This window comes from Oryctolagus cuniculus, chromosome 15 (genome assembly GCF_964237555.1).
Source record: "Oryctolagus cuniculus chromosome 15, mOryCun1.1, whole genome shotgun sequence".
Taxonomy (NCBI): domain Eukaryota; kingdom Metazoa; phylum Chordata; class Mammalia; order Lagomorpha; family Leporidae; genus Oryctolagus; species Oryctolagus cuniculus.
Genome location: NC_091446.1, coordinates 54,963,013 through 54,988,781, shown reverse-complemented (window position 1 = coordinate 54,988,781; position 25,769 = coordinate 54,963,013). Strand labels below are relative to the sequence as shown.

The window sequence follows — 25,769 nt, the reverse complement described above, 5'->3', positions numbered from 1 at the left end:
ATGTGAGTGTTCTGAGAGGCAAAGAGAATGGGAGATGCAATGGTTCAATTGAATATGGTGAAATTCAAAGTAGGGTTTGGTTAGTAAGCGGAAGGAAAGAAATGATATTGAGTAGGAAAGTATCAGTGTCTATCATATGTAGGGCTATATCTCATTTATCATCTTTCTCTGGGGGCTTTGAACAGGGCTTGGCACATAATAGGTGCTCAATAAATGGAAGTCCAAGAAAGAAAGAAGTTTTGTGATCCTGCCTATCTCCTCAATCCCACCCCACACCCCACCAAGCCCCAGCCCAGTGCTATTTGCACAGCATGACTCAGCACAGCTTTGAGCTTTCAGACACAAAGCAAAGCCTCCTGGGGATGGGGAGAAGAAGAGAGAGGGATGGCTGAAAGGGGGGCCAGCCATTTTCTTACTTGTGCCAGCTGGGAGCACTCAATCAGCAGTTCCTGGTAGCTGAGAGAGGGGGAAGAACAGCTCTTCTTAGATGTTTGGCTGTATCATATTCTAATTCCCAGTTCAAAAAAAGAGCATGTGGATCAATACAGGTCTTCAAGACTGTCACAAGGTCCTTGGAAGATCTTTCAATCTCTACTGTCTGTTGAGATTCCTCAGTTACAGAGAAGGGCGCAACCTTGGGTTCTTGAAGGCCAGGAGCTATTTCTGTGTGATATGGTTGTTTATGGCTTTTCCCAATTATAAACAACTTTGCACTGAGCATTCTTGAAATAAATCTTTGGGTTCATCCTTGTGTATCCGAAAAATTTTTCTTCCTTAGCCCAGATTCCAAAAAGCAGAAACTCTGGGCAGAAGGGTATGCTCGTTTTTAAGATTTCTAGTGAGTGTTATTAACTTCCAGGAAGACTTGTGCTTTATGCTCATTCGTCGTGAGTGGAAAAGCCGACCATCACCCCCGGGGTGGTTGGCCTCCCCTTCTGAAGGCTTCAGTTGTCCAGCAATCATCCCAAGAGTGTAGTCTTCTCTTCCTTCTGAAACAATAGCAGAGAAACAACAAACCGGAAACAGAGATGGAGGGCTCATGATGTGAAAATGTCTAGATTCCTTGACTTGATTATGGATTATGAATTTCACTCTGGAAAGAGTGGGGGGTCATAGATTCTATGTGTATAAAGGAGGTATTCATTAAAAGCTTGTGAGAGGAGCACTAAATTGATTTCCTGGACCTAGCTACGGCCCTAGGGGCCATTCTTGACTTCCTATTAATCTCCATAAAGTACCCAAGTCCTGTCCACCTTTGTAGGCAGCCTCCACATCTAAATCACCTTTGCAGCTGCCTCTGACTCTGGGTCAGTCACATCCTCATCATTTCCCTCAACCAACTGCTTTGGTGTCCATTTCTTTGCATCTATCCCTTCGGTCCTCACTTAATAGATGAGGAACTTGGAGAATCTACGTTCCACAAATCAGCCTAGAATATCCTTGCACTTCACTTCAAATAGCAACTGCACACTCCTTGTTAAAATTCAGCTCCTCATCTCTTCCAGGAAGGCTCAGGACAGCCACCTTATAGTCCATTTTAGGGGTCCTTTCCATACATCATCACAATATCCTGTGCTTACTATATTTTTGTATTATAACATTTATTTTTCTTTCCATCTTCCTCAACTAGACAATAAATTCTTGAGGGTGAGGATTGGGCCTTACTTTTTTATATCTGTAGATGATAGTGAACATAGTAGATCACTTTGCTGTAGCTGTATTTTAAATGAACCAGTGAATTATTGGTTACAGATGGAGAAATAATTGTAATAGTACAGAAAGCACATGGATAGTGACTTCTTTCAAGATATATAGGCCAGATATCCACTTCCCCTTCCATATCCACACACCCTGGATGCCTTCACTTCAATGAAACACCTTGAAAGAAGTATTCATATATGTAAACAGTGTTTCTATTTCTATTGTAAATACAGCTCTTTCCTTCTGGAATGTTGCTTTATGTTTGTGGGAGAACCAAGTGAGCATGTAGATAAGGCACCTCACCTGTGCATAATATGGCAGGGTTTGCAAATATTTTTGTTTCAATCATTATCTATAAAATGAGCTGCCATTTATTAAGAGTTTATTATGTACTGGCACTATGTAACCCATTGCATGCACTTTTTTTAACCGACTCCTTACAACAATCCTATGAGTCAGTACTATTCTCTTCTCCAAATTATAAACAAAAACATGAGAGGTGAAGAGGTTAGAAAGTGGCCAAGGCTATGTGGTGAGAGGTTCCAAACCAATCTTTCAGTCTACACAATACCCTTTCCAAGTGCCATCAATCCTCTTAGCCACCCAGTGAAACAAGCTGGACTGTGTTCCTGTTCCCACTTTATAGATACGGACACCGAGTCTGGGTAACCAAACTGGTTCAAGGTTACCTCGTTAGGGAAGTAGCATTAGGCAAGTGGGCCAGGGATCCAGATTTGGATCCTGGCTGTTAGTGATCTAGAACTCCTGTCGGTTGAGTGGACAGTTTTCTTTTTCTTTTTTTTTTTTCAAATTAGAAAAGTGCAACTCAGGTTTGTTTGGTGACACATAAAGTTTATGAACAGCCTGTTGGATGCAGGAGCTGGTGCTGTTTGTGGCCCCACAAACCAGCAACTGGCCAGGCAGGGGCCCTGCTCAGGCATTCTAAGGAAACAGCTCCCTCTGTAGTCCTTCTGAAGGAACCACAGGCACTTGGGTTGCCCCCAAGCAGCCAAGCATCTGCCAGTGAATGAACTCTCCCAGGTACCTTGAGGACATCTTCAAACAGCTTGGCTTCAAGTGTTGTTTGACCACTAAGGGGTCTTGTTTTATCCAGGACTATGCAATTGAAAAATGACTTTGATGGCCAGAATTGAGTGCTACATTATCTCAGCTCTTTAACTTTGTAATTACCATCTGTGGGGGAATCTGATGCCTTCTTTCTCTATGTCCAACATGATAGAGAATAAGGGAGAGGAGAAGAGGTAGGAGGTGATGGCAAGGGCAGTACTGGGAGGCTGTCAGCACCTACGTCAAAGGACAGAGTGACCCTTAGAAGACCAGATGGAGGAACAAGAGAAGGGACTGGGTGCAGGGCCCTCAGGTGCAGAGCCTTCATGGCATCTAAAGAGGGGTGGAAGGAGCGGTGAAAGGCTGGAGGAACAAGCAGGGCATGGCTTGAGCAAGCTTGAAGGCTGGAGGGAAAAAAACACAGTCAAAATGTCTTTCCCACATTTAGCACCAATTAATATTGGTTGATTGTTTATTAGATCTCTGATCTGGAAGGATGCTAGGGTTACCATATCCAGCACCAAATTCAGCTCCTAAGTTCTTTCCCACCTATTTGGGACAAGGGATTCCAGAAAAATCCTCATTTCCTTTCTTTTGGAGGTGATGTTAGGATGTACAAGTTGGGAACCAATTTCCTGTGTGGATAGCTGGAACGTCATAAGTTTATAGACAAAACATAGTGTTGCACAGCTTGAAGCCCTTTATTGCACCATAGAATGAACTGCATTTCCAAAAATTGGATGGGCAGCTGATAGCTTTGTTCTGGGGCCATCTGGATGGCCCTGTTAAGCCCACACAGTCTCCTAGTGATGTAAATATTGGGGGGAATGTACCCTTTTCCCCACTGGCGCAGGAACTCCCAAAGTCATAATGAAGTTTTAGGTCTCACAATGTAGCACTGGGCAAGTCTGGTTCCTCTCTGGGCCTTCCTGTTTCCAATTCTGAAAGGAGAGGTTTAACCAAATCAGGAATTCTCAGCTATGCTGTGCAGAATCTAAGGAGACCCTGGGGTACAGGCCCCTTAGGCTCACTCAGACCAGAAAAGCTCCTCTTGTATCTGTGTTATGTTGGGTGTCCACCAAACATTGTGTTTGAACAAAGAGCCCCTAGATAAAAACATGTTTGAAAGCTACTGGACCAGATGATACCTGCTGTGGTTCACTGAGGTATGCACTCATTCAACAAATATTTATTGAACACTTGCTGTGTGCCAGACATTGTTGTAATGTCAAGGAAACAATGGCAAGCAAAACCTAGATTCTCTTGTGCAATATATACTATAACTTTAAAACAGGGATATTTGGGCTTCCATTCTAGATCTGTCCTTAAAACACAGAGGCCATATCCTTATCCTCTTGTGAGTGATCAGAGTGCATACTTCACACCCATTTAGTTTCCTCTTTTCTGGTTGTCCCACTAGCCTGTGAGAACCTAAGCTTGATGGTTAAATTTAGAGTTGAGTCTTGAAGAGTTAAAGGAACATGATTTTCCTCCACTAGGAATTACGACATTTGAGCTGACAAAATAGGACTTTTTTAAAAAAATGATTTATTTCTAGGAAAATTCTTGAGAAAGATAAAAACCATCATGTTATATAATATTCTTTATTAAAAACTGCACGATTTCTTAGGGAGAGATATCAAACTTATACTAATTCAGTTAACATATGATTAGTGTGATATCATCATTTGTCCACTTGTAACTATAGGAGGAAAAAGAAACTAAGATTGAAAACCTGCTCTGTGGCAGGTGTTTTTTGGACAAGATCATATGTGTCTCTTGCCTTGTTTAACCACTTAATCTTCAGAACAATCTTGCAAAAGCTATTTACCAATTTCTAGAAATGAAAGTGAGGCTTAATATCTTTTGAAGTTTACAAAGCCAGTTAAAAATTGCAAGCCTAGAACCTGGGCAGTCTGAGTCTAAAACTCATCTGTACTCTTCCCATCAGGTAGCACAGCCTCCTAGCTTGCTCAATATCATTTGTTCCCAGATGTTTGCAATCACCTTTTGGCACATCCCTGAGTAATCATTAGGCAAATAAAGTGATATTTTATTATTTCAAAGTCCATCAGTGGCTTCTGTAGTCATGTACATAGCAGTGAAGAAACAAGTATATATGTTTTCTGAATCAACACTCAGGAATATAGGGATACTCATATTCTAGGCACTGATGTCTTCAGATCTGTAGATGTGTTCACCTTGTCTCAATTAAGTATCAAGTTCTCCTTACATTGAGAACACAAGGTCCTTTAAAAGTAGGATTTTATAACAATGGAATGAAAAATTTTCAAAAAGAATCAAATATTGGGCCGGCTCAATAGGATAATCCTCTACCTGCGGCGCCGACACACCGGTTTCTAGTCCCAGTCGGGGTGCCGGATTCTGTCCCGGTTGCCCCTCTTCCAGGCCAGCTCTCTGCTATGGCCTTGGAGTGCAGTGGAGGATGGCCCAGGTCCTTGGGCCCTGCACCTGCATGGGAGACTGGGAGAAGCACCTGGCTTCTGGCTTTGGATCAGTGCGGTGCGCCGGCCACAGCAGGCATTGAGGGGGTGAACCAACGGCAAAAGGAAGACCTTTCTCTCTGTCTCTCTCTCTCTCACTGTCCACTCTGCCTATCAAAAAAAAAAAAAAAAAAAGAATCAAATATTTTTCCCTAGGTCATGCCATTTAGGGACTTACCCATCCAAATAAATTAGGGAAAGTTGACGAAGATTTCCAAGTTTTGTATCCTCAAGTCCTCAAGGTCTTCATAATAAAAACTATTATATACACTTTTCTTGAAAACAATTGTAAAATTTCATAACATGGTGATTATTATCAATAACAACTTTTTTAGAAAACCTTTTCTTTGTAAAACAAAAAATAAGCTTCTCTATTCAAAATTCTTATACCAGCACACATATTCATATTTGACTTCCAATGAAAGTATTTTCTATTTTCCACTTGAACCTTATCCTCCATCTACCTTTTCTCCTCTAATTTGGAAATCATACTTTAAAAATCAATGTCGGTGGGCCAACGCTGGCGCCATGGCTTACTTGGTTAATCCTCTGCCTGTGGCGCCGGCATCCCATATGGGTGCCGGTTTTACTCCTGGCTGCTCCTCCTCCAGTCCAGCTCTCTGCTGTGGCCCGGGAGGGCAGTGGAGGATGGCCCAAGTGCTTGGGCCCCTATACCCGCATGGGAGACCAGGGAGAAGCACCTGGCTCCTGGCTTCAGATCAGTGCAGTGCCAGCCATAATGGCCATTTAGGGAGTGAAGCAACAGAAGGAAGATCTTGCTCTCTGTCTCTCTCTCTCTCTCAATGTCTGTGGCTCTACCTGTCAAATAAATAAAAAAAAATCAATGCTAAAGATGCAAAAGAGTCAAAACAATGCTGAAAAAGAACAAAACTGAAGAACTCACATTTCCCAATCTGAAAACCCACTATGAAACAATGGTATTCAAGGCACTGTGGGGCTGTCACAAGAATAGACATTTAGGTCAATTGAATTGAGTTGGGAATCCAGAAGTAAACCCTTATTCTCATGGTCAATTGATTCTTAGTAAGGATCCCAAGATAATTCAATGGAGAAAGAATAGTTTTTTCAACAAATGATATTGGAATAATTATACATGTAATATATATTATATGTATATAGTCACAAACAAAAGAATTAAATTGGACCCCTACCTCACAAAATATATAAAATTTAACTCAAAATGTATCATACACATAAGCTTAAGAGCTGCAACTCTGAAAGTCTTAGAAGAAAACATAGACGTATCTTTGTGACCTTGCATTAGATGATGGTTTCCTTAAAAAAATTTTTTTTTAATTTATTTGAAGGCACACACACACACACACACATCTGCAGTCTGTTTATTCACTTCCCAAATACCTGCAACAGCTAGGGGTGGGCCAGGTCAAAGCCAGGAGCTGGGAACTCAATCCAGGTCTCCCACAGGATGGCAGAGACCCAAGGAGTTGAACCATCACTGATGCCTCCCAAGATGTGCAGTAGCAGGAAGCTAGATTGTTGGGTTCAATTATAAGGATATGTCTAACTCCTTTTTTTTTTTTTTTGAAGATTTATGTATTTACTTGAAAGGCAGAGTTACAGAAAGGGAGAGGCAAAGGCAAAGAGATCTTCCATTTATTGCTTCACTCTCCAGTGACCACCATGGCCAAGGCTAGGCCAAGCCAAAGCCAGCTCAAGACTCCTCTGGGAACTTAGCTGCTGCTATGGACACATGATCCCTCCATGGTCTTCTGAGGAACCTTGTAAGATGTGGTCTCAGAACCAACTGAGACAGAGGGAAGAAGCATTTATACGGTAGATCCCATTCCCTATTGTTTGAGGGATCTGTGAACATGCAGCTGCTCCCTGAGAACCTCCTATCTCTCCTATCTGCAGATCAGAAGAGTAGTGAGAGAAATCACCACAGAGCTCTGTGATTGAGCCTGCAGGAAGCTCCTCCAAGTCTTTAAGGAACTGGTTTTTGCTGCCATGTCTGGAGTAAGAGGACCACAGAAATTTAATCATGATCAACTGTGTGAATAAAACTATCTCTTGGGAAGGAAACTGATTTCCATCTAGTCCAGAGTGCTTAATTCCATTTCTGATGCAAAATATCTCACCTTTGTCAATGCCCTTCATTTCCCAAGGCAGGGGTTGGGGTGGAGGACTTGAAAGCACACCCACATTTCAGCTGTCTATTATTATTTTTTTAAAAAAGGATTTATTTATTTACTTATTTAAAAGTCAGAATTACAGAAAGAGAGTGAGAGAAGAACAGGGAGAGAAATCTTTCATCTGCTGGTTCACTTCCCAAATGGCTGCAATGACCAGGGCTGGGCCAGACCAAAGCCAAGAGCTGGGATCCAGGAGCTTTATCAGGGTCTCCTATGTGGGTGCAGGGGCCCTGGCACTTGGGCTTTCCCAGGCCAATAGTAGGGAGCTGGGTGGGAAGTGGAACACCTGGGACTTGAACTGGTACCCATATGGGATGCACTGGCCACCCAGTTGTTTATTCTTAAGGGGAAATGCACACACATAGATACGCACACACACACACACACACACACACACAGAACCCATTATCTGGGCCACCACTATTTTATGTAACTCCAAAATGTGACAGTCACATCCTAATCCATGGAATTCAGTGCAGTCACAGGTCCATGTACAGTGACTTTCTTCACAGCACACCTGGGTATTCCTACTGACCAATCTCAAAGTAGAGTCACTTTCAGGACAGAAATCACCACCAGGAGGTATAATAGTCTATCATTAATCCTATGTCCCCTCCTTCAAATGCACTCAACCTATGAAAATGTGAACATCCCTAAATGAGAAGCACTTTTTTCTGTCATTAGTCATTTTCATTTTATCATTCTAGTAAGGTGAAGAATCAGGTTCTTGATGGGAGTTAGAGTGAGAAAGGAATGAAGGCCTGTATGCCTTACAAGGGGACTACAGAGTGTGTGGCTGGAAGATTCTAAAGACAAACTTCAGTCACTTCACAGTTTGAGCCAGGACTGACCTTTCTCAAGCTGGTTGGAATCTAGGTCACTTTAGCCAGAGCAGTGTAATTCCCCCAGGACTCCATGTTCTGCCTCTTAGCACCAACCACATTGCTTCCTTTAAACCTTCCTGGAAACTTCAGGAGCTGTGTGTCTCAAACATTTCAAAGCTAAATGCCTTCTCTGTGACTAGCTCCTGAGGTAGTCCTTGCACATGATCAGACAGGAATACTCACAGTGCTTGAAGTCATCTATGAGCTTTGAAGGAGTTTATAGTGTAAGATCATATAGTCAATACAGATTCAGAAAAACACAATAGATTTTGTACCGAAACACAATAAATTCTGTACAAAAACAGAGATGTTGTTATCAAAAAGGTTGTAGGAGAAAGACTAAAGAAGTCAAAAAGATTATCTTAGAGGCCAATTTGACCCCTGTTTTTGAAAATGAATTTTGTTGGGGCTGGTGCCATGGCTCACTTAGTTAATCCTCCACCTGCAGTGCCGGCATCCCATATGGGCTCCAGGTTCTAGTCCCAGTTGCTCCTCTTCCAGTCCAGCTCTCTGCTTTGGCTCGGGAGGGCAGTGGAGGATAGCCCAAGTGCTTGGGCACCTGCACCTGCATGGGAGACCAGGAAGAAGCACCTGGCTCCTGGCTTCGGATTGGCGCAGCGCCAGCCATAGTGGCCATTTAGGGAGTGAACTAACAGAAGGAAGACCTTTCTCTCTGTCTCTCTCTTTCACTGTCTATAACTCTACCTGTCAAATAAAAAAAAAAAGAAAAGAAAATGAAGTTTTGTTGTCACATAGCCATTCCCATCCATTTATGTCATCAGCCATTCATATGCTGCAGAGTAGCTGTGACAGAGACTATGTGGCTTGCTAAGACTGAAATGTTTACTATCTAGTCCTTTACTGAATAAATTTATTGACCTCTGGACAATCTTACCTCTGGTTGAGCTGACAGTCCTGCTTTGTTTCTTTACAAGGAAAAGACTTGCCATTAATTGAGAACTCCACTGAGGGACTCTTCTTGAATTTTCAGTTGAGTTATCCCAAATCAAAAGGATGAATACACATCCTGCCTCAACTTGCCCATTGGAAGATCTCTTCCTAGCGGGGCAGCAGCTATCACTCCATTAGCTGAGAGACTCAAAGCTTTGCCAAATGCCCAGCAAAATCTAAATAAATAAAATGTGTTGGACTCACCCCTACGAGGTACTAAGTTAGGCTGTTGCCTTGTTTTGGGGGTAATCATAGAGGCCACATAAAGCAATTGTCTGTAGCCTCATCTTTCTTTTTTCACCTCTTTCTCTCTTCCCTCAGCTCTCTCCCTCTTGTCTCCCCTTTCTCCTAGACTCCTTGCTACCTTTCCTTTCTCTCTTCCTCCTTCTAGCCCACAACTCAGGCCTGCCAGTGCCACCCAGTGGCTCTGACAAGCATTACTTAGACTTGCTGACTGCCCTCAAGGTTGGGAATGGCCATGGGAAAGTCAGTATACTAATTAGGGATTCTGAGACAACTAGAAAGCTCTACTGAACTTTGGCTGTTGTCTCATTATTGCTCAAAGCATTAATTATTAGTCATTTATACCTTAGGATAAATGAAGGAATCCAGGACAGTTTTGTTAGAGGAAAGCAAATCAGAAAGGCCCTAATAATCATGTTAAAGAGATTACTGTCCACTTCTCTGAGCACAAATCACACTTCATATCATTTATAGCACTGAAATGTACACTTAAAATTGGTTAATAAGATAATTTCATGTTGTGTTCTTATTACATTAAAAATAAGAAAATAAATAGATAAGAAATTGCATTTGAATTATTTTAGGGATGTCATTTAGATGGCATATGATATGGGTGTAGTAAAATGTACAATAGATTTAAGACTGTAACCAGTGTATTTAGATATCCTAATTTTATGATGTCATAACATAAAACAAAAGTATTGTTTCCTGATTCTGTAATTAATTGTGTTCTCTTTAATTCCATTTCCTGTTGTTCAGAAACATCTTAGGTGAGTTCAGTGGGCTTAGGAGGGTTGCTCCTCAAATCGGCCTGCAAGGCTGAGGTAGAAAACTCAGACTTTTATATGGCTTAGCTGAGACCCTTACTGATTGATTCTCATCCCCTGGCCTCTTCCTAAAAGGAGGGGACTACAGGGTGGGAGGTGTATGACTGGGGTTGATTATGGCTGGTTCCACAGACATTAACAAATTTGGAGGGAGAGGTCTGGCTCCAGTTTTTGGCCAGCGTCTCTCAGAGGAAGGCTATCAAATGCTTGCTGTATGAGACCATTCTGGGACAACAGGAAAAGGTTCATGCAATCATAGCCTAAGTGCAGCCAGTCTTTTACTGTGCCCAGGTGAGCAAGCATCAGAGCAAAGAGGCTGTCTCACCAAGCTGCTGAAGCTAGTCCTGGGCCCCTTTGTCTTTGCCAGTTATCCCAGGATCCACTCATGAGCAATGGCCATTGTAAAGGGATTCTTAAAACTGTAACTTTGCTTTTCTTACTGCCAAGATTATTCTTCCGTAGAAAGACTCTAGGTCTCAGAATTCTCTTTCAATAGGCCACTCACCCAGGGTCTAGTGGAGGTTCTGTGCAGCACCCTCCCTGTAAGTGTGAGAAGGTACAGAAAAGGCACTGTCTATTATCATCACTGGTGGCTTCACTTCCAGGCAGAAAGGGCTATATTGGTGTTTTAAAAACTCATTGTCCTAAACCATCTCTCCCACTTTCATGTTCTAGGATGTAAAATTCTACTATGAGGAGTGAGTGCTTAACCTGGTGGTTAGCACACCTGTGTCCCATATCAGTGTGCCTAGATTTGATTCCCAGTTCCAGATCCTTACTTAAGCTTCCTACTAAAGTGTACCCTGGGAGGCAGCAGTGATGTAAGTATTTGGGTTTCTGCCACCTGTGTGGGAGACCTGAATTGAATTCCTAGGCTCTGGCTCCAGCCCAAGCTCAGCCCAACTGTAGGCATTTGTGGAGTGAACCAGTGAATGGAAGCCCTGTCTGTCTTTCACTCTGTGTGTCTTTGTCTCTCAATTAAAGATTAGGGACAAGCATTTGGCACTGTGATCAAGTTGCCTCTTGGGATGCCTGCATCCATAACAGAGTGCCTAGGTTTGGCTCTTCATTCTGCTTCTGTTCCAGTTTTCTGCTAGTATACACACTAGGAAGCAACAGGTGATGGCTCCAGTATGTGGATCCCTGCCATCCACTAGGGAGACCTGGACTGAGCTTCCAGCTTCTGTCTTTGGCCTCAGCCCAGCCCAGCCCTGGCCATTGCAGGCATCTGAGGAGCGAACCAGTGGATGGAAGATTCTCCAGGTCTCCCACACGGGTGCCAGGGCTCAAGGACTTGGGTCATCTTCTACTGCTTTCCTAGGCCATTGCAGAGAGCTGGTTTGGAAGTGGAGCAGCTGGGACTTGAACCAGTGCCCATATGGAATGATGGCATTGCAGCAGCTTTACATACTACACCACAGTGTCAGCCCCTCTTTTTTTTTAAAAAGATGTATTTATTTATTTATTTGAAAGTCAGAGGTACATAGAGGCAGAGAGAGAGAGAGAGAGAGAGAGAGAGAGAGAGAGAGAGAGAGAGAGAAGTCTTCCATCCTCTGATTTACTCCCCACATGGCTGCAATGGTTGGAGCTGTGCCGATCTGAAGCCAGGAGCCAGGAGCTTACTCCTGGTCTCCACGCGAGTGCAGGAGCCCAAGGACTTGGGCCATCTTCTACTGCTTTTGCAGGCCATAGCAGAGAGCTGGATTGGAAGTAGAGCAGCCAGGACTCGAACCAGTGTCTATATGGGATGCTGGTACTGCAGGTGGTGGCTTTACCCACTATGCCACAGCCCCGGCCCCCTGGTTCCACTCTTGATTCCAACTTTCTGCTCATAATCAGGAAGGCAGCAGGTAATGGCTCAAATAGTTAGGTCGCTACCACCCACATGAGAGATCAGGATTGAGTTTGCAGCTTCTGGCTTTGGCCTAGTCCAGCCCCAGCTGTTGCAGTCATTCAGGGAGTGAATCAGTGCACAGATCTCTCTCTGTTTCTGTCCCTCTCTTTCTCTCTGTTTCACAAAAAGTTTTTTTTTAATTTTTTTTTTTACAAAAGTTTAACTATTCAAATTTAATAAACTTTAAATAAATGCATTTTCAAAAAGTCTGTTAAACTAACCAATGCAATTGTAAGTCATGAACACATTTCAAATGCTTAAAATCTAGTACTTTGAAAAGATGACAGACAAAGCAAAGTTGACTGTGGTTTCTGCTTTTCAACTTGGAATCGTTGACAAAAATATTGAGATGGAGCAAATTAAATACTTTTTTTCTTTTTTTATTTAGTGAATATAAATTTTCAAAGTACAGTTTATGGATTACAACGGCTCCCCCCCCCATAACTTCCCTCCCACTCACACCCCTCCCATCTGCCACTCCCTCTCCCATTCCATTCACATCAAGATTCATTTTCAATTATCTTTATATACAGAATATCAATTCAGTATATATTAAGTAAAGATTTCATCAGTTTGCACCCACACAGAAACACAAAGTGTAAAATACTGTTTCAGTACTAGTTATAGCATTACTTCACATTGGACAACACATTAAGGACAGATCCCACATGAGAGGTAAGTACACAGTGACTCCTGTTGTTGACTTAACAATTTGACACTCTTGTTTATGGCGTCAGTAATCTCCCTAGGCTCTAGTCATGAGTTGCCAAGGCTATGGAAGCCTTTTGAGTTCACTGTCTTCGATCTTATTCCAACAGGGTCATAGTCAAAGTGGAAGTTCTCTCCTCCCTTCAGAGAAAGGTACCTCCTTCTTTGATGGCCCCGTTCTTTCTACTGGGATCTCACTCGCAGAGATCTTTCATTTAGGTCTTCTTCTTTTTTTTTTTTCTTTTTTTTTTCAGAGTGTCTTGGCTTTCCATGCCTAAAATACTCTCATGGGCTCTTCAGCCAGATCCAAATGCGTTAAGGGGCTGATTCTGAGACCAGAGTGCTATTTAGGACATCTGCCAATCTATGAGTCTGTTGTGTATCCCACTTCCCATGATGCATCATTCTCTCCCTTTTTGATTCTATCAGTTAGTATTAGCAGACACTAGTCTTGTTTGTGTAATCCCTTTGACTCTTGGACCTATCAGTGTGATCAATTGTGAACTGAAATTGATCACTTGGACTAGTGAGATTGCATTGGTACTTGCCACCTTGATGGGATTGTATTGGAATCCCCTGGCACATTTCTAATTCCACCATTTGGGGCAAGTCCGATCGAGCATGTCCCAAATTGTACATCCCCTCCCTCTCTTATTCCCACTCTTATATTTAACAGGGATCATTTTTTTGTTAAAATTTAATACTAATCACCTAGCACTGTATTCAAGGGAAGGTGGGGAGATGTGAATATAAGAGGTGGGAGGAGAAGAACAAACGAGGATTTGCTTTTTCTCTGCAGGATTTTTCCATTAATAAACAATACAGTTGTCCATTGTTTGCACTTGACTCTCCCATGATGGATTACACCTGATGGCTGATGCAGTAAGTAATAGACTGTTACTCAAGATCCCCACAAACTATCCTGGCACCATGCGTTTGTTGATCTTGTGCTTCTACCTAGACTGTTTTTTCTCTGGTTTCCTCCTCTAAATGCTGCCCTTTCTTCAAATCCTGCTCAAATTCTACCTCTAGACCTCTGTCCTCAGATCTATCCTCCTCCTAAATTCAAAGCACATCTGCATAAATATATTGGCATTTCAGCTTTTACTACATCATGACTTATCAAATACATTGCTGTCCTACTTAAGTTTTATCCTACATAATTTAGCACGTGGAGATGTATATCTTGTTTGTCCACCTGCATGTTAATTTGATTGTTTTGGAACCTATGCAGTGTCATGGGAATGCTGTGCTGTTGCTCAGTTATATACTAAATGAGTCAATTAAACTTAATGCATAGACTTCTGCTTAGCTAGAAAGTCACAAATGCATTTTGGGGTGTCTGTTCTTTGGGTGCTTATCTTATCTAAAACATTGAATATCTTATTTAACGCACTGAAAATCTTTGGCAGCTAAAAAGAGTTACATTGGTATCCTTAGAATCAAGAGAGTAAAACAATGTGACATTCCCAAGAATTTCAGTTTTAATGAGGTGATATTTCCTTGTGCCATCATGGCTATTGTTTTGCTGTCAATATTTGAGGTGGAGGAAGGTGATGGTCAAGGATATAGGGTCCTGTGTAGTTCCTGAGCAAGACTTAGAGAAGGGACACCACAGATCATTCACAAATGGAAACCCCAGGAAGGGCTTCAGTCTAGGATATGAATATAAACTAGAAATATACTGAAAAACAGACCTTTACGATCAAACCCTGGCTCAGAATTAGGTTGAACCGTATAAAATTGTCGGTCATTGGCAATTTTTAAACTATGTAACCATTTCCATATGATTCATCCCAATAGTAACCCCATACACTCTAATCCATAGGACTCGTTTCTTTCCTGGCTATGTTAACATTAGGGTTCTAATTCTATTCAGTTTGAAAATTTACTTTCACAATGGCAAACCTTAACAGTCATAGTCATAATAGAATGTCAACTCTGAAACACCTTTCATTTAATCTTATAAATTATGTGTCTATCTAGAACATCTTTACTCTTAGAAATGTATATCTGTGTAGAAATCCTTTCTGAGTAATCCTGCTCTTCCAAAGCATTTTTGAACCAATCATCCTCATGGATGAAACACCAGCCCCATTTTTAGATGGGAAAAATCCATGTTTAATAAACTTTCTTCTCAGCCGGCGCTGCGGCTCAATAGGCTAATCCTCCGCCTTGTGGCTCTGGCACACCAGGTTCTAGTCCTGGTCGGGGCGCCGGATTCTGTCCCGGTTGCCCCTCTTCCAGGCCAGCTCTCTGCTGTGGCCAGGGAGTGCAGTGGAGGATGGCCCAAGTGCTTGGGTCCTGCACCCCATGGGAGACCAGGAGAAGCACCTGGCTCCTACCTTTGGATCAGCGCGGTGCGCCAGCCGCAGCGCACCGGCCGTGGCGGCCATTGGAGGGTGAACCAATGGCAAAGGAAGACCTTTCTCTCTTTCTCTCTGTCTCTCTCTCTCACTGTCCACTCTGCCTGTCAATAAATAAATAAATAAATAAACTTTCTTCTCAATTATGTCTGTCTTCCATCGTCTTTCTTTTGCTAGTGGGAGAGTTTGTTCTCTTCTGTCCTACCCAGTTCTTGTCTTGATACATTAGCTTCTCAAGAAGATTATGTGTCTTCATCCTACCCATTCCCTCACCACATATTATTACTTTATTTACCTTCTGTCTCCTCTCCCTAGGTGAAAATGGAGATAATATTTACTCACCTTTTCTTTGCTGAGTGAGATAACAACAACTAGACAGCACCAAGGGGTGTCATGCTGGAGCTCATTTCCTCAGCCATTGCCTCACGGAAGGATTTGTCAGCCCCAGAGCAGACGTCCATGTCTCTGGTGATTTGTCATAAAGCTCAGAAGGAGGAGTTTTGAGTTCCAATCCAAGTTATGACAGTGACTCACGGGATACTTTTAGGACAACTTGTTGAACTTTCAATTTGACCATTTAGAACCATAGCCCTTACATGGAAACTTGTATTTACTCATTTTGTTTCTAAAAAACTTAGCCGGTTTATCAGATTCCTCACAGCTTGTGAGGTGTTTCTTTACAGTGTCTCAAATTCTTTCAGTTCTTTGTAAATCTGTTTTTGTTTGTTTGTTGTTCATTGTGAAGAATAGGTTAACTAGATAGCAAGTGACAACTGGGTACATAACATCTTCTGGGACAGGCTAACTTTGCAGATGGTGACCTCAATCCAAGATATTAGACCAGCTTCCTGACAACTCAGATGGTGGCTCCCACTCAAGATATTAGAACAGCCTCTTGGTCTAGTGCCTGGCTCAGCTGAAGGGGTGATCAGATCTCTGAGTTAGCAGAATGAGTTACCAGAATGGCCCCTTCAGTCAGTGAATGAAGTCTGCTACATTACCGGGTATAATTGGATGCCTCCCCTTGAGAGAGTACTGCTCAGAATGTTAGTCATAATAGACTTTGGTCCTTGCTGTCAAGAAACTAACTGAAATTATTGATACATAAACAATATATACATATGATTCCAGAGAAAAATTAATTTCTAATTAAATGGCATTGCTTTGTCTAGACTACATTGTAATGATCATTTTTATTCCTTAATCTATGAAACTTACCTTGTCAGATGATGATATAATAAAATATGATAATAGGCAAAGGCACAAGGAATCTGATTTTAGGACTGGTTTCTTCAGGAATGAGCTTTAAGCTCTTAGGAGAAAATATTTTTGATTTATGTTATGGAATGATTTGTGAAATATAGTATCAAAAGACTGATTTATAAAGAAAAATAATAACCTGGACATCATAAAAATTAAACGCTTCTGCTCTACAAAGACACTATTAACAGAATGGAAACATAAGCCTTAGACTGGGAGAAATATTTGCAAAATATATGTCTGATGAAGGACTTGTTTACAGAATATATAAAGAACTCTAATTTCAATAATAAGGAAAAAACAGCTTTTAAAAAATAGGCAAGAAGTTGATCAGGTATTTCCCTACCATCTCTTCTTTCTTCTCCAAATAAGATAAAGATATATCAAAAAAGCACATAAAAAAACACTAAACATCTTTAGTCAATACAGAAGTGGAAATTAAATCCACAATGACTTACTACCACACAGACACACACACACGCAGACACACACACACACACACATCTATTAGAACAGACGAAGTTAAAAAATCTGACAATACCAAGTGCTGGCAAGGGTGCAGAGCATTTGGAACTCTCATATGACATTGGTGGGCAGGCAAAATTATACAGCCAGTTTGGAAAGCATTTTGACAGATAGATAAGCACACACTTAACATTTGTCCCATTTCTTCTTTGCCTTTTGGCTAAGATCAACTGTAGTAACATCTGTCCCAGCAATCCTCTCTGAGGCATTTTACCCTAAAGAAATGAAAATGTATATTTATATAAAAACCTATATTCATGGCCGGCGCCATGGCTCACTAGGCTAATCCTCTGCCTTGCGACGCCGGCACACCGGGTTCTAGTCCCGGATCCTGTCCCGGTTGCCCCTCTTCCAGGCCAGCTCCCTGCTGTGGCCAGGGAGTGCAGTGGAGAATGGCCCAAGTACTTGGACCCTGCACCCCATGGGAGACCAGGATAAGTACCTGGCTCCTGCCATCGGATCAGCGCGGTGTGCCGGCTGCAGTGTGCCGGCCGCGGCGGCCATTGAAGGGTGAACCAACGGCTAAAGGAAGACCTTTCTTTCTCTCTCTCTCACTGTCCACTCTGCCTGTCAAAAAAAAAAAAAAAAAACCTATATTCAAGCATTTGTATGACTTTCCATGTGATGGAATGTAGATGATAGATAGATAGATAGATAGATAATTTTATATGCTACAGCTTTGATGAATCTCAAATGCACCATCTTAAGTGAAAAGGCTCAAATTATGTAGCAAAAAGCTATATAATATACAGCTCCATTTATATGTGGGCCAAAGTTTTGGAAAAGAAATGCAGGAAGAAAGCAGAACTGTAATGTTGAAAAGAGGCCCATGGTTACTGAGGACTGGGTGTGGAGGCAGAGGGTTGGCTGCAAAGCTGTATCAAAGGATTTTTTTTTTTTTTGCCATAAGTCTTTATCTTGCAGTGGTTCTTATATGACTGTGTTCATCCATACTCATATAATTTATTTAAGATTTATTTTATTTATTTGAAAGACAGAGTTACAGAGAGAGGGAGAGAGAGAGAGGTCTTCCATCCACTGGTTCGCTCTCCAGATGGCTGAAACGGGTGGAGCTGAACCAATCTGAAGCCAGGAGCCAGGAGCTTCTTCTGTGGCGCCCACATGGGTGCAAGGACCCAAGGACTTGGGCCATCTTCTACTGCTATCCCAGGCCATAGCAGAGAGCTGGATCGGAAGAGGAGCAGCTGGGACTAGAACCGGCGCCCATATGGGATGCCGGCACTTTAGGCCAGGACTTTAACCCACTGCGCCACAGCACCAGCCCCCATACTCATGGGATTTTTAAAAAGATTTATTTATTTATTTATTTGAGAGGTAGAGTTAGAGAAAGAGAGGGAGAGAGAGAGAGACAGACAGAAGAGAGAGAGAGAGAGATTTTTCATCTGCTGGTTCACTCCACAGATGGCCACAATGGCTAGAGCTGGGCCAATCCGAATCCAGGCATCTGCAGCCAGGAGCTTCCTCTGGATCTGCCACGTGGGTGCAGGGCACAAGCACTTGGGCTATCTTCTACTGCTTTCCTAGGCCACCAGCAGGGAGTGGATCAGAAGTGAAGCACATGGGGCTCGAACTGGTACCCGTATGGGATGCCTGCACCACAGGTAGAGGCCCAACCTACTGTGCCACAGCACCAGCCCCCACTCATAGAATTTTAACACCAAAAAAAAAAAATAGATTTCTCTGACTCAGATACACATTTATCAAATGAGAATTATGTACTTCTTGCTGGTGATAACGATGATCCTGGGGCCAATGCTGTGGCGCAGTGGGTTAAAGCCCTGGTCTGCAGTGCCGGCATCCCATAGGGATGGGCCAGTTCAAGTCCTACCTGCTCCACTTCTGATCCAGCTCCCTGCTAATATGCCTGGGAAAGCAGCAGAGGATGGCCCAAGTCCTTGTGCCCATACACTCACATGGGAAACATGGAAGAAGCTCCTGGCTCCTGGCTTTGGATCAGCACAGCTCTGCTCCAGCCATTGCCTCCATTTGGGAGAGGAAGACCTGTGTGTGTGTGAGTGTGTGTGTGTGTGTGTGTGTGTATGTGTCTTTACCTCTCTCTGTAACTGTCTTTCAAATAAATAAAATAAATCTTTAAAAAAAAAGAAATAAAAGTAAAGATAATGATGATCCTGATATATCAAACTCATGGGATCCTTGTGACATTTTGTAGATGAGAAAATGTCTGTGAGTGCTTTGCAACACATGAGGCAACAATATGCAACTGCCAAATATTAGGAAATTTTTTTGGTCTTGATTTTGTATTCAATTGCCTTGCTAAACTCTTTTATTATTTATATGAGTGTTTTTTTATTATTTATATGACTTTGTTCATTGATTCCTGTGGCTTTTTTATGTGAATTATCTTTTCTTTTACTTTTTTTCTTATTTTCTTGTGTTGATTAAGACTGCCAAGTCACCATGGAGTCAGATGTTTACAAAATTTTAAAATTAAATATAATTTTGATGGGTTTGGTAGGTATCCTGTATCAAAAGAAAGGAAGTTTCTTTTCATTCACGTTTCCCAAAAAGTATTTGTTTTTTAATATGAATGGATATCACGCTTTTTGCTGAATTTTTTTCTGCATTTATTGAAATGATCATATAATTTCATCATTTAATAAAAATATTTTCAAGCAACTCTTGGAGCTGACATATTATATTCTTCATTCCTTTCTCTAGTCAGTCTAGAATCTACTAAAGGGCATGAATTTGCCTTTTTGTCACAAAATCTCCATCACCTAGCTCAGGTTTGATTTAAGCAAATGTTTATCCCTGAAACTTAACTCTTATATCTGGAGAGATGAGCGCTCTTGAAATATACTGCTGAATACTAGAGGGCTCAGAAGAATTCTTCTGTATTTTTAAATTTATTTTTTTTATTTTTTATTTAGTAAATTTAAATTTTCAAAGTACAGTTAATGGATTACAATGGCTCCCCCCCATAATTTCCCTCCCACTCACACCCCTCCCATCTCCCACTCCCTCTCCCATTCCATTCACATCAAGATTCATTTTCAATTATCTTTATATACAGAAGATCAATTCAGTATATATTAAGTAAAGATTTCATCAGTTTGCACCCACACAGAAACACAAAGTGTAAAATACTGTTTCAGTACTAGTTATAGCATTACTTCACATTGGACAACACACTAAGTGTGGGAGGCAGAATCCGTCTCCTGCGGGAGGTGAAGCCCGCCTCCCATAATATGGCGCTGATAAGGAGTAACCAGTTTTTACACAGCTGATTCATCTTGACTACTAGAAGCTGCAGGAGCCGATTCATCCTCTGATTGGAAGAGAATGGCATGCTCGACACGTGGACAGGCGGAGCACGGATTGGTGGAGAGGACTATAAAGGAGAAGAGAGACGGCACGGTGGTGTGGGTTGGTTGGAGAGTGCGTTGAAGAGTTTGCGGGGAAGTTCGTTGCTTTGTTTTTTCTCGTTTCTCTCTACTCATTCTTGCTTTGAGAGTTCGCTGTTTGCTCATTCTTACTTTACTATAGAATAGACTTCTAAAAAAGGGAACAAGTGTCCGGTCCGGTGCAGCTCCTCGGTATGCGGAGGAGCAGCACTAAGGACAGATCCCACATGAGAAGTAAGTACACAGTGACTCCTGTTGTTGACTTACCAATTTGACACTCTTGCTGATGGCGTCAGTAATCTCCCGAGGCTCTAGTCATGAGTTGCCAAGGCTATGGAAGCCTTTTGAGTTCGCTGACTTTGATCTTATTCCCACTCTTATATTTAACAGGGATCACTTTTCAGTTAAAATTTAAACACCTAAGAATAATTGTGTGTTAATCACAGAGTTCAACCAATAGTACTAGAACAAAACAAAGAGAAAATACTAAAATGGATAAAGCTTTACATTGTACATCAACAGTCAGGACAAGAGCTGATCAAGTCACTGTTTCTCATAGTGTCCATTTCACTTCAACAGGTTTCCCCTTTGGTGCTCAGTTAGTTGTCACCGATCAGGGAGAACATATGATATTTGTCCCTTTGGGACTGGCTTAATTCACTCAGCATAATGTTTTCCAGATTCCTCCATTTTGTTGCAAATGACCGGATTTCATTGTTTTTGACTGCTGTATAGTATTCTATAGAGTACATGTCCCATAATTTCTTTATCCAATCTACTGTTGATGGACATTTGGGTTGGTTCCAGGTCTTAGCTATTGTGAATTGAGCTGCAATAAACATTAATGTGCAGACAGCTTGTTTGTTTGGCAATTTCATTTCCTTTGGGTAAATTCCAAGGAGTGGTATGGCTGGGTTGAATGGTAGGGTTATCTTCAGGTTTCTGAGGAATCTCCAGACTGACTTCCACAGTGGCTTAACCAATTTGCATTCCCACCAACAGTGGGTTAGTGTCCCTTTTTCCCCACATCCTCTCCAGCATCTGTTGTTGGTAGATTTCTGAATGTGAGCCATTCTAACCGGGGTGAGGTGAAACCTCATTGTGGTTTTGATTTGCATTTCCCTGATTGCTAGTGATCTTGAACATTTTTTCATGTGTCTGTTGGCCATTTGGATTTCCTCTTTTGAAAAATGTCTATTGAGGTCCTTGGCACATCTCTTAAGTGGGTTGTTTGTTTTGATGTTGTGGAGTTTCTTGATTTCTTTGTAGATTCTGGTTATCAACCCTTTATCTGTTGCAACCCTCTATCAGTTTGCGAATATTTTTTCCCATTCTGTTGGTTGCCTTTTCACTTTCCTGAGTGTTTCTTTTGAAGTACAGAAACTTCTCAATTTGATGCAATCCCAAATGTTAATTTTGGCTTTGACTGCCTATGCTTCTGGGGTATTTTCCAAGAAGTCTTTGCCAGTACCTATATCTTGCAGAGTTTCTCCAGTGCTTTCTAATAATTTGATGGTGTCGGGTCATAGATTTAAGTCTTTAATCCATGTTGAGTGAATTTTTGTGTAAGGTGAAAGGTAGGGGTCTTGCTTCATGGTTCTGCACATGGAAATCCAGTTTTCCCAGCACCATTTATTGAATAGACTGTCCTTACTCCAGGGATTGGTTTTGGATCCTCGATCAAATATAAGTTGGCTGTAGGCCAGAAAAAGATGCAGCATTGAAAGAGAATTACAGACCGATATCCCTGATGAACATAGATGCAAAAATCCTCAATAAAATTCTGGCCAATAGAATACAACAACACATCAGAAAGATCATCCACCCAGACCAAATGGGATTTATCCCTGGCATGCAGGGATGGTTCAATATGCGCAAAACAATCAACGTGATACACCACATTAACAGACTGCAGAAGAAAAACCATATGATTATCTCAATAGATGCAGAGAAAGCATTTGATAAAAACAAAACCCTTTCATGATGAAAACTCTAAGCAAACTGGGTTTGGAAGGCACATTCCTCAATACAATCAAAGCAATTTATGAAAAACCCAAGCCAACATCCTATTGAATGGGGAAAAGTTGGAAGCATTTCCACTGAGATCTGGTACCAGACAGGGATGCCCACTCTCACCACTGCTATTCAATATAGTTCTGGAAGTTTTAGCCAGAGCTATTAGGCAAGAAAAAGAAATTAAAGGGATACAAATTGGGAAGGAAGAAGTCAAACTATCCCTCTTTGCAGATGATATGATTCTTTATTTAGGGGATCCAAGGAACTCTACTAAGAGACTGTTGGAACTCATAGAAGAGTTTGGCAAAGTAGCAGGATATAAAATCAATGCACAAAAATCAACAGTCTTTGTATACACAGGCAATGCCACGGCTGAGCAAGAACTTCTAAGATCAATCCCATTCACAGTAGCTACAAAAACAATCAAATACCTTGGAATAAACTTAACCAAGGACGTTAAGAATCTCTACGATGAAAATTACAAAATCTTAAAGAAAGAAATAGAAGAGGATACCAAAAAATGGAAAAACCTTCCATGCTCATGGATTGGAAGAATCAATATCATCAAAATGTCCATTCTCCCAAAAGCAATTTACAGATTCAGTGCAATACCAATCAAAATACCGAAGACATTCTTCTCAGACCTGGAAAAAATGATGCTAAAATTCATATGGAGATACAGGAGACCTCGAATAGCTAAAGCAATCTTGTACAACAAAAACAAAGCCGGAGGCATCACAATACCAGATTTCAGGACATACTACAGGGCAGTTGTTATCAAAACAGCATGGTACTGGTACAGAAACAGATGGATAGACCAATGGAACAGAATAGAAACACCAGAAATCAATCCAAACATGTATTTTATATTTTTAAATGACCAATTTCAAGATTACCTTTGGCCTATATTTATATTTATATTTAGATCTAGATCTAGATCTTTATCTTCATCAAGGTTTTGGTTTAATTCTTTATGTCCCAAAACTACTCTTGGAGATAGATTTTTTTTTTTTTTGCAGTTAATATGAACACAATACTTTTTTGGGTTCCCTAGACTTTACTGCTCTTTTGTATTTTAGTATCTTTCTTTAATTTTCATGACCAGGTTGTAGGTTGGGCTTGGAGCTTGAAGATTTAGAGGGAAATATTCTAGTCATGCCCACAGCTTTGTAGGAGGGAGCATCTATTTGTAGCCACAAGATTATCAGCCAGTGAAATGGCAAGTTATAGGTCCAGCTTGTTTCTGTTGAGTTTCCTTTTTATTTATTTATTTATTTATTTATTTTTTGACAGGCAGAGTTAGACAGTGAGAGAGAGACAGAGAGAAAGGTTTTCCTTTTTCCATTGGTTCACTCCCCAAGTGGCCACTACGGCCGGTGCGTTGCAGCCGCTGTGCTGCGCCAATCCGAAGCCAGGAGCCAGGTGCTTCCTCTTGGTCTCCCATACAGGTGCAGGACCCAAGGACCTGGGCCATCCTCCACTGCACTCCTGGGCCACAGCAGACAGCTGGACTGGAAGAGGGGCAACCGGAACAGAATCCAGGACCCCGACCAGGACTAGAACCCGGGGTGCCGGCGCCGCAGGTGCAGGATTAGCCTAGTGAGCCACGGTGCTGGCCTCTGTTGAGTTTCTTGAGTGTTGTGCTCTCAGGGAAGGCTGGGGAGTTGGTATAGTCTAATGAAAGAGGACATGGACTTTGGGTACAAGTAGCCCTAGTTCAAGTCTTAACTGATGATTAGTAACTGGGCAACCATGGATAAATCCTCTAACCTCTCTATTTTTGGTTTTATCATCTCTAAAATATGGATAAAAGTAGGTGATTTTGAGTGCCAGACATACAATAGACTCTCAAAAAATGTTGACTATTATTTCAATGATAATCTGATGTAATAAAATAGGTTTCTCTATGAGAAGACACTTACAGGTTTTTGTTTGTTTTCGTTTTCAATTTTCATCATGAAGAGAAAATACGTAATTTTTAAAATGCAGATATAAAGATGCAAAACAAAAAGGATCATGATTCATGCTTCACAATCTACATAGCTTATTTATCAATTCATGTTCTGCAATACTTCAGACAGTTATATAATTTCCCTCCCTTTTAGAATGCCAGGATATGACATCAGGAAAATGGGGAGAAAGAGTTTTGGGAGGAGGAAGCATGAGGTGTTACAGAGAGAAGACAAGAATTTCTGACATAAATGCCCCAAATAAAGCAATCCCAAATGCTGACTGATTCCAGGAAACAGTTTTTTCCACTATGGTCATGCTAGCTGTAAAGTCCTGTGAGAACTTTAGATAATGTTATGAGCTGCTCTTAGCCTGGCCTGTTGTCAGGTGCTGGATTTGAGCCCTTGGTTAATTCCCAGTTATCCTGGCGTCCAAATCTCTCCAGTTCTTGAAGTCATATCTTGGATTCCCCGCTTCTCTTGGAATAACTTTCTCAGACACCAGTTTTCCTATGTCATTCCCCTTTCCAAGGGCTGCAGTTGGTTTCTCTACTAAAAGAGAGAAATCATTCATCAGACTCCATCCCCTGCCTCCAATCCACCTCCCTGAATTCCATTAGCTTATCTCTCAGTGGGCACTATATCCACCTGTGTACCATTACCAATGTCCTATCTCCTGGCCTCCATGAGGGTGATTTCTCCATTTTGCTGTTCTCCCTTGCACCCTTTCTGGGGTCTGTGAGAAGGAGAAAATCTTGATCCCCTAGAATTTTTGAAGGAGACATGTTAATTTTCTTTATAAGTGTAATTCAGAAAGTTTGTGGAGAAATAGAATTAAAAGATAAGTTTATTTTTTGTGTAAAATAATGTTGAAATCCATGGATAGCTTTTTTTTTCTTTTTTGGTAATTCACATTTTCAATGAACTGTTTAAAATCCATCATATTTGTGCTTGTTTAGAAGTACTCTCTGATGTAGTGGTGCTGGAAGATTCACAGAGCGCAAGTCAAGGAAGAAATGTAATTGATAAATTGCATTTAAAGAAATAAAATTCTGTGAACTGACCTTCTGTCCAGCTCTACTGGACAGACGGGTCATGATGAATTCAATGCCTAATGGCAGTTGGGCTTGCACTGAGCTACTCCCACATCATGTACTATTCCAGAAAAGTTAACCCCCTTGTCTGAGGGAGGTCCAGCTTCTGACTCAATGTTCAACACCACTTGAAAAAGAGTTTCAGGACTTAAGATTTTTAAAAAACAAACATTGGTGTCAGTGTGAATTATCAGTGACAAATACTTTTCTTTGCAACAA

At 41.4% G+C, this 25,769-nt stretch overlaps 1 protein-coding gene across 8 annotated transcripts in view; it reads left to right on the top strand.

Moving 5' to 3' along the window:
* LOC127484203 (uncharacterized) overlaps positions 1–25,769 on the top strand; it is a 256,632-nt gene that overhangs the window by 192,957 nt on the left and 37,906 nt on the right. For 6 of the 8 annotated variants that reach the window (XR_011382413.1, XR_011382412.1, XM_070057710.1 and 3 more), the window contains one exon: positions 13,754–13,836. Coding sequence is in view for 2 of the 8 variants with exons in the window: in XM_070057715.1 (XP_069913816.1) it covers positions 13,754–13,767 (14 nt within the window). In the remaining 6 variants the exon portion in view is untranslated. Of the gene's footprint in view, positions 1–13,753; positions 13,837–15,635; positions 19,764–25,769 lie in introns of those variants that run through there. The other 2 variants (XM_070057713.1, XM_070057708.1) reach the window with 1 other exon arrangement.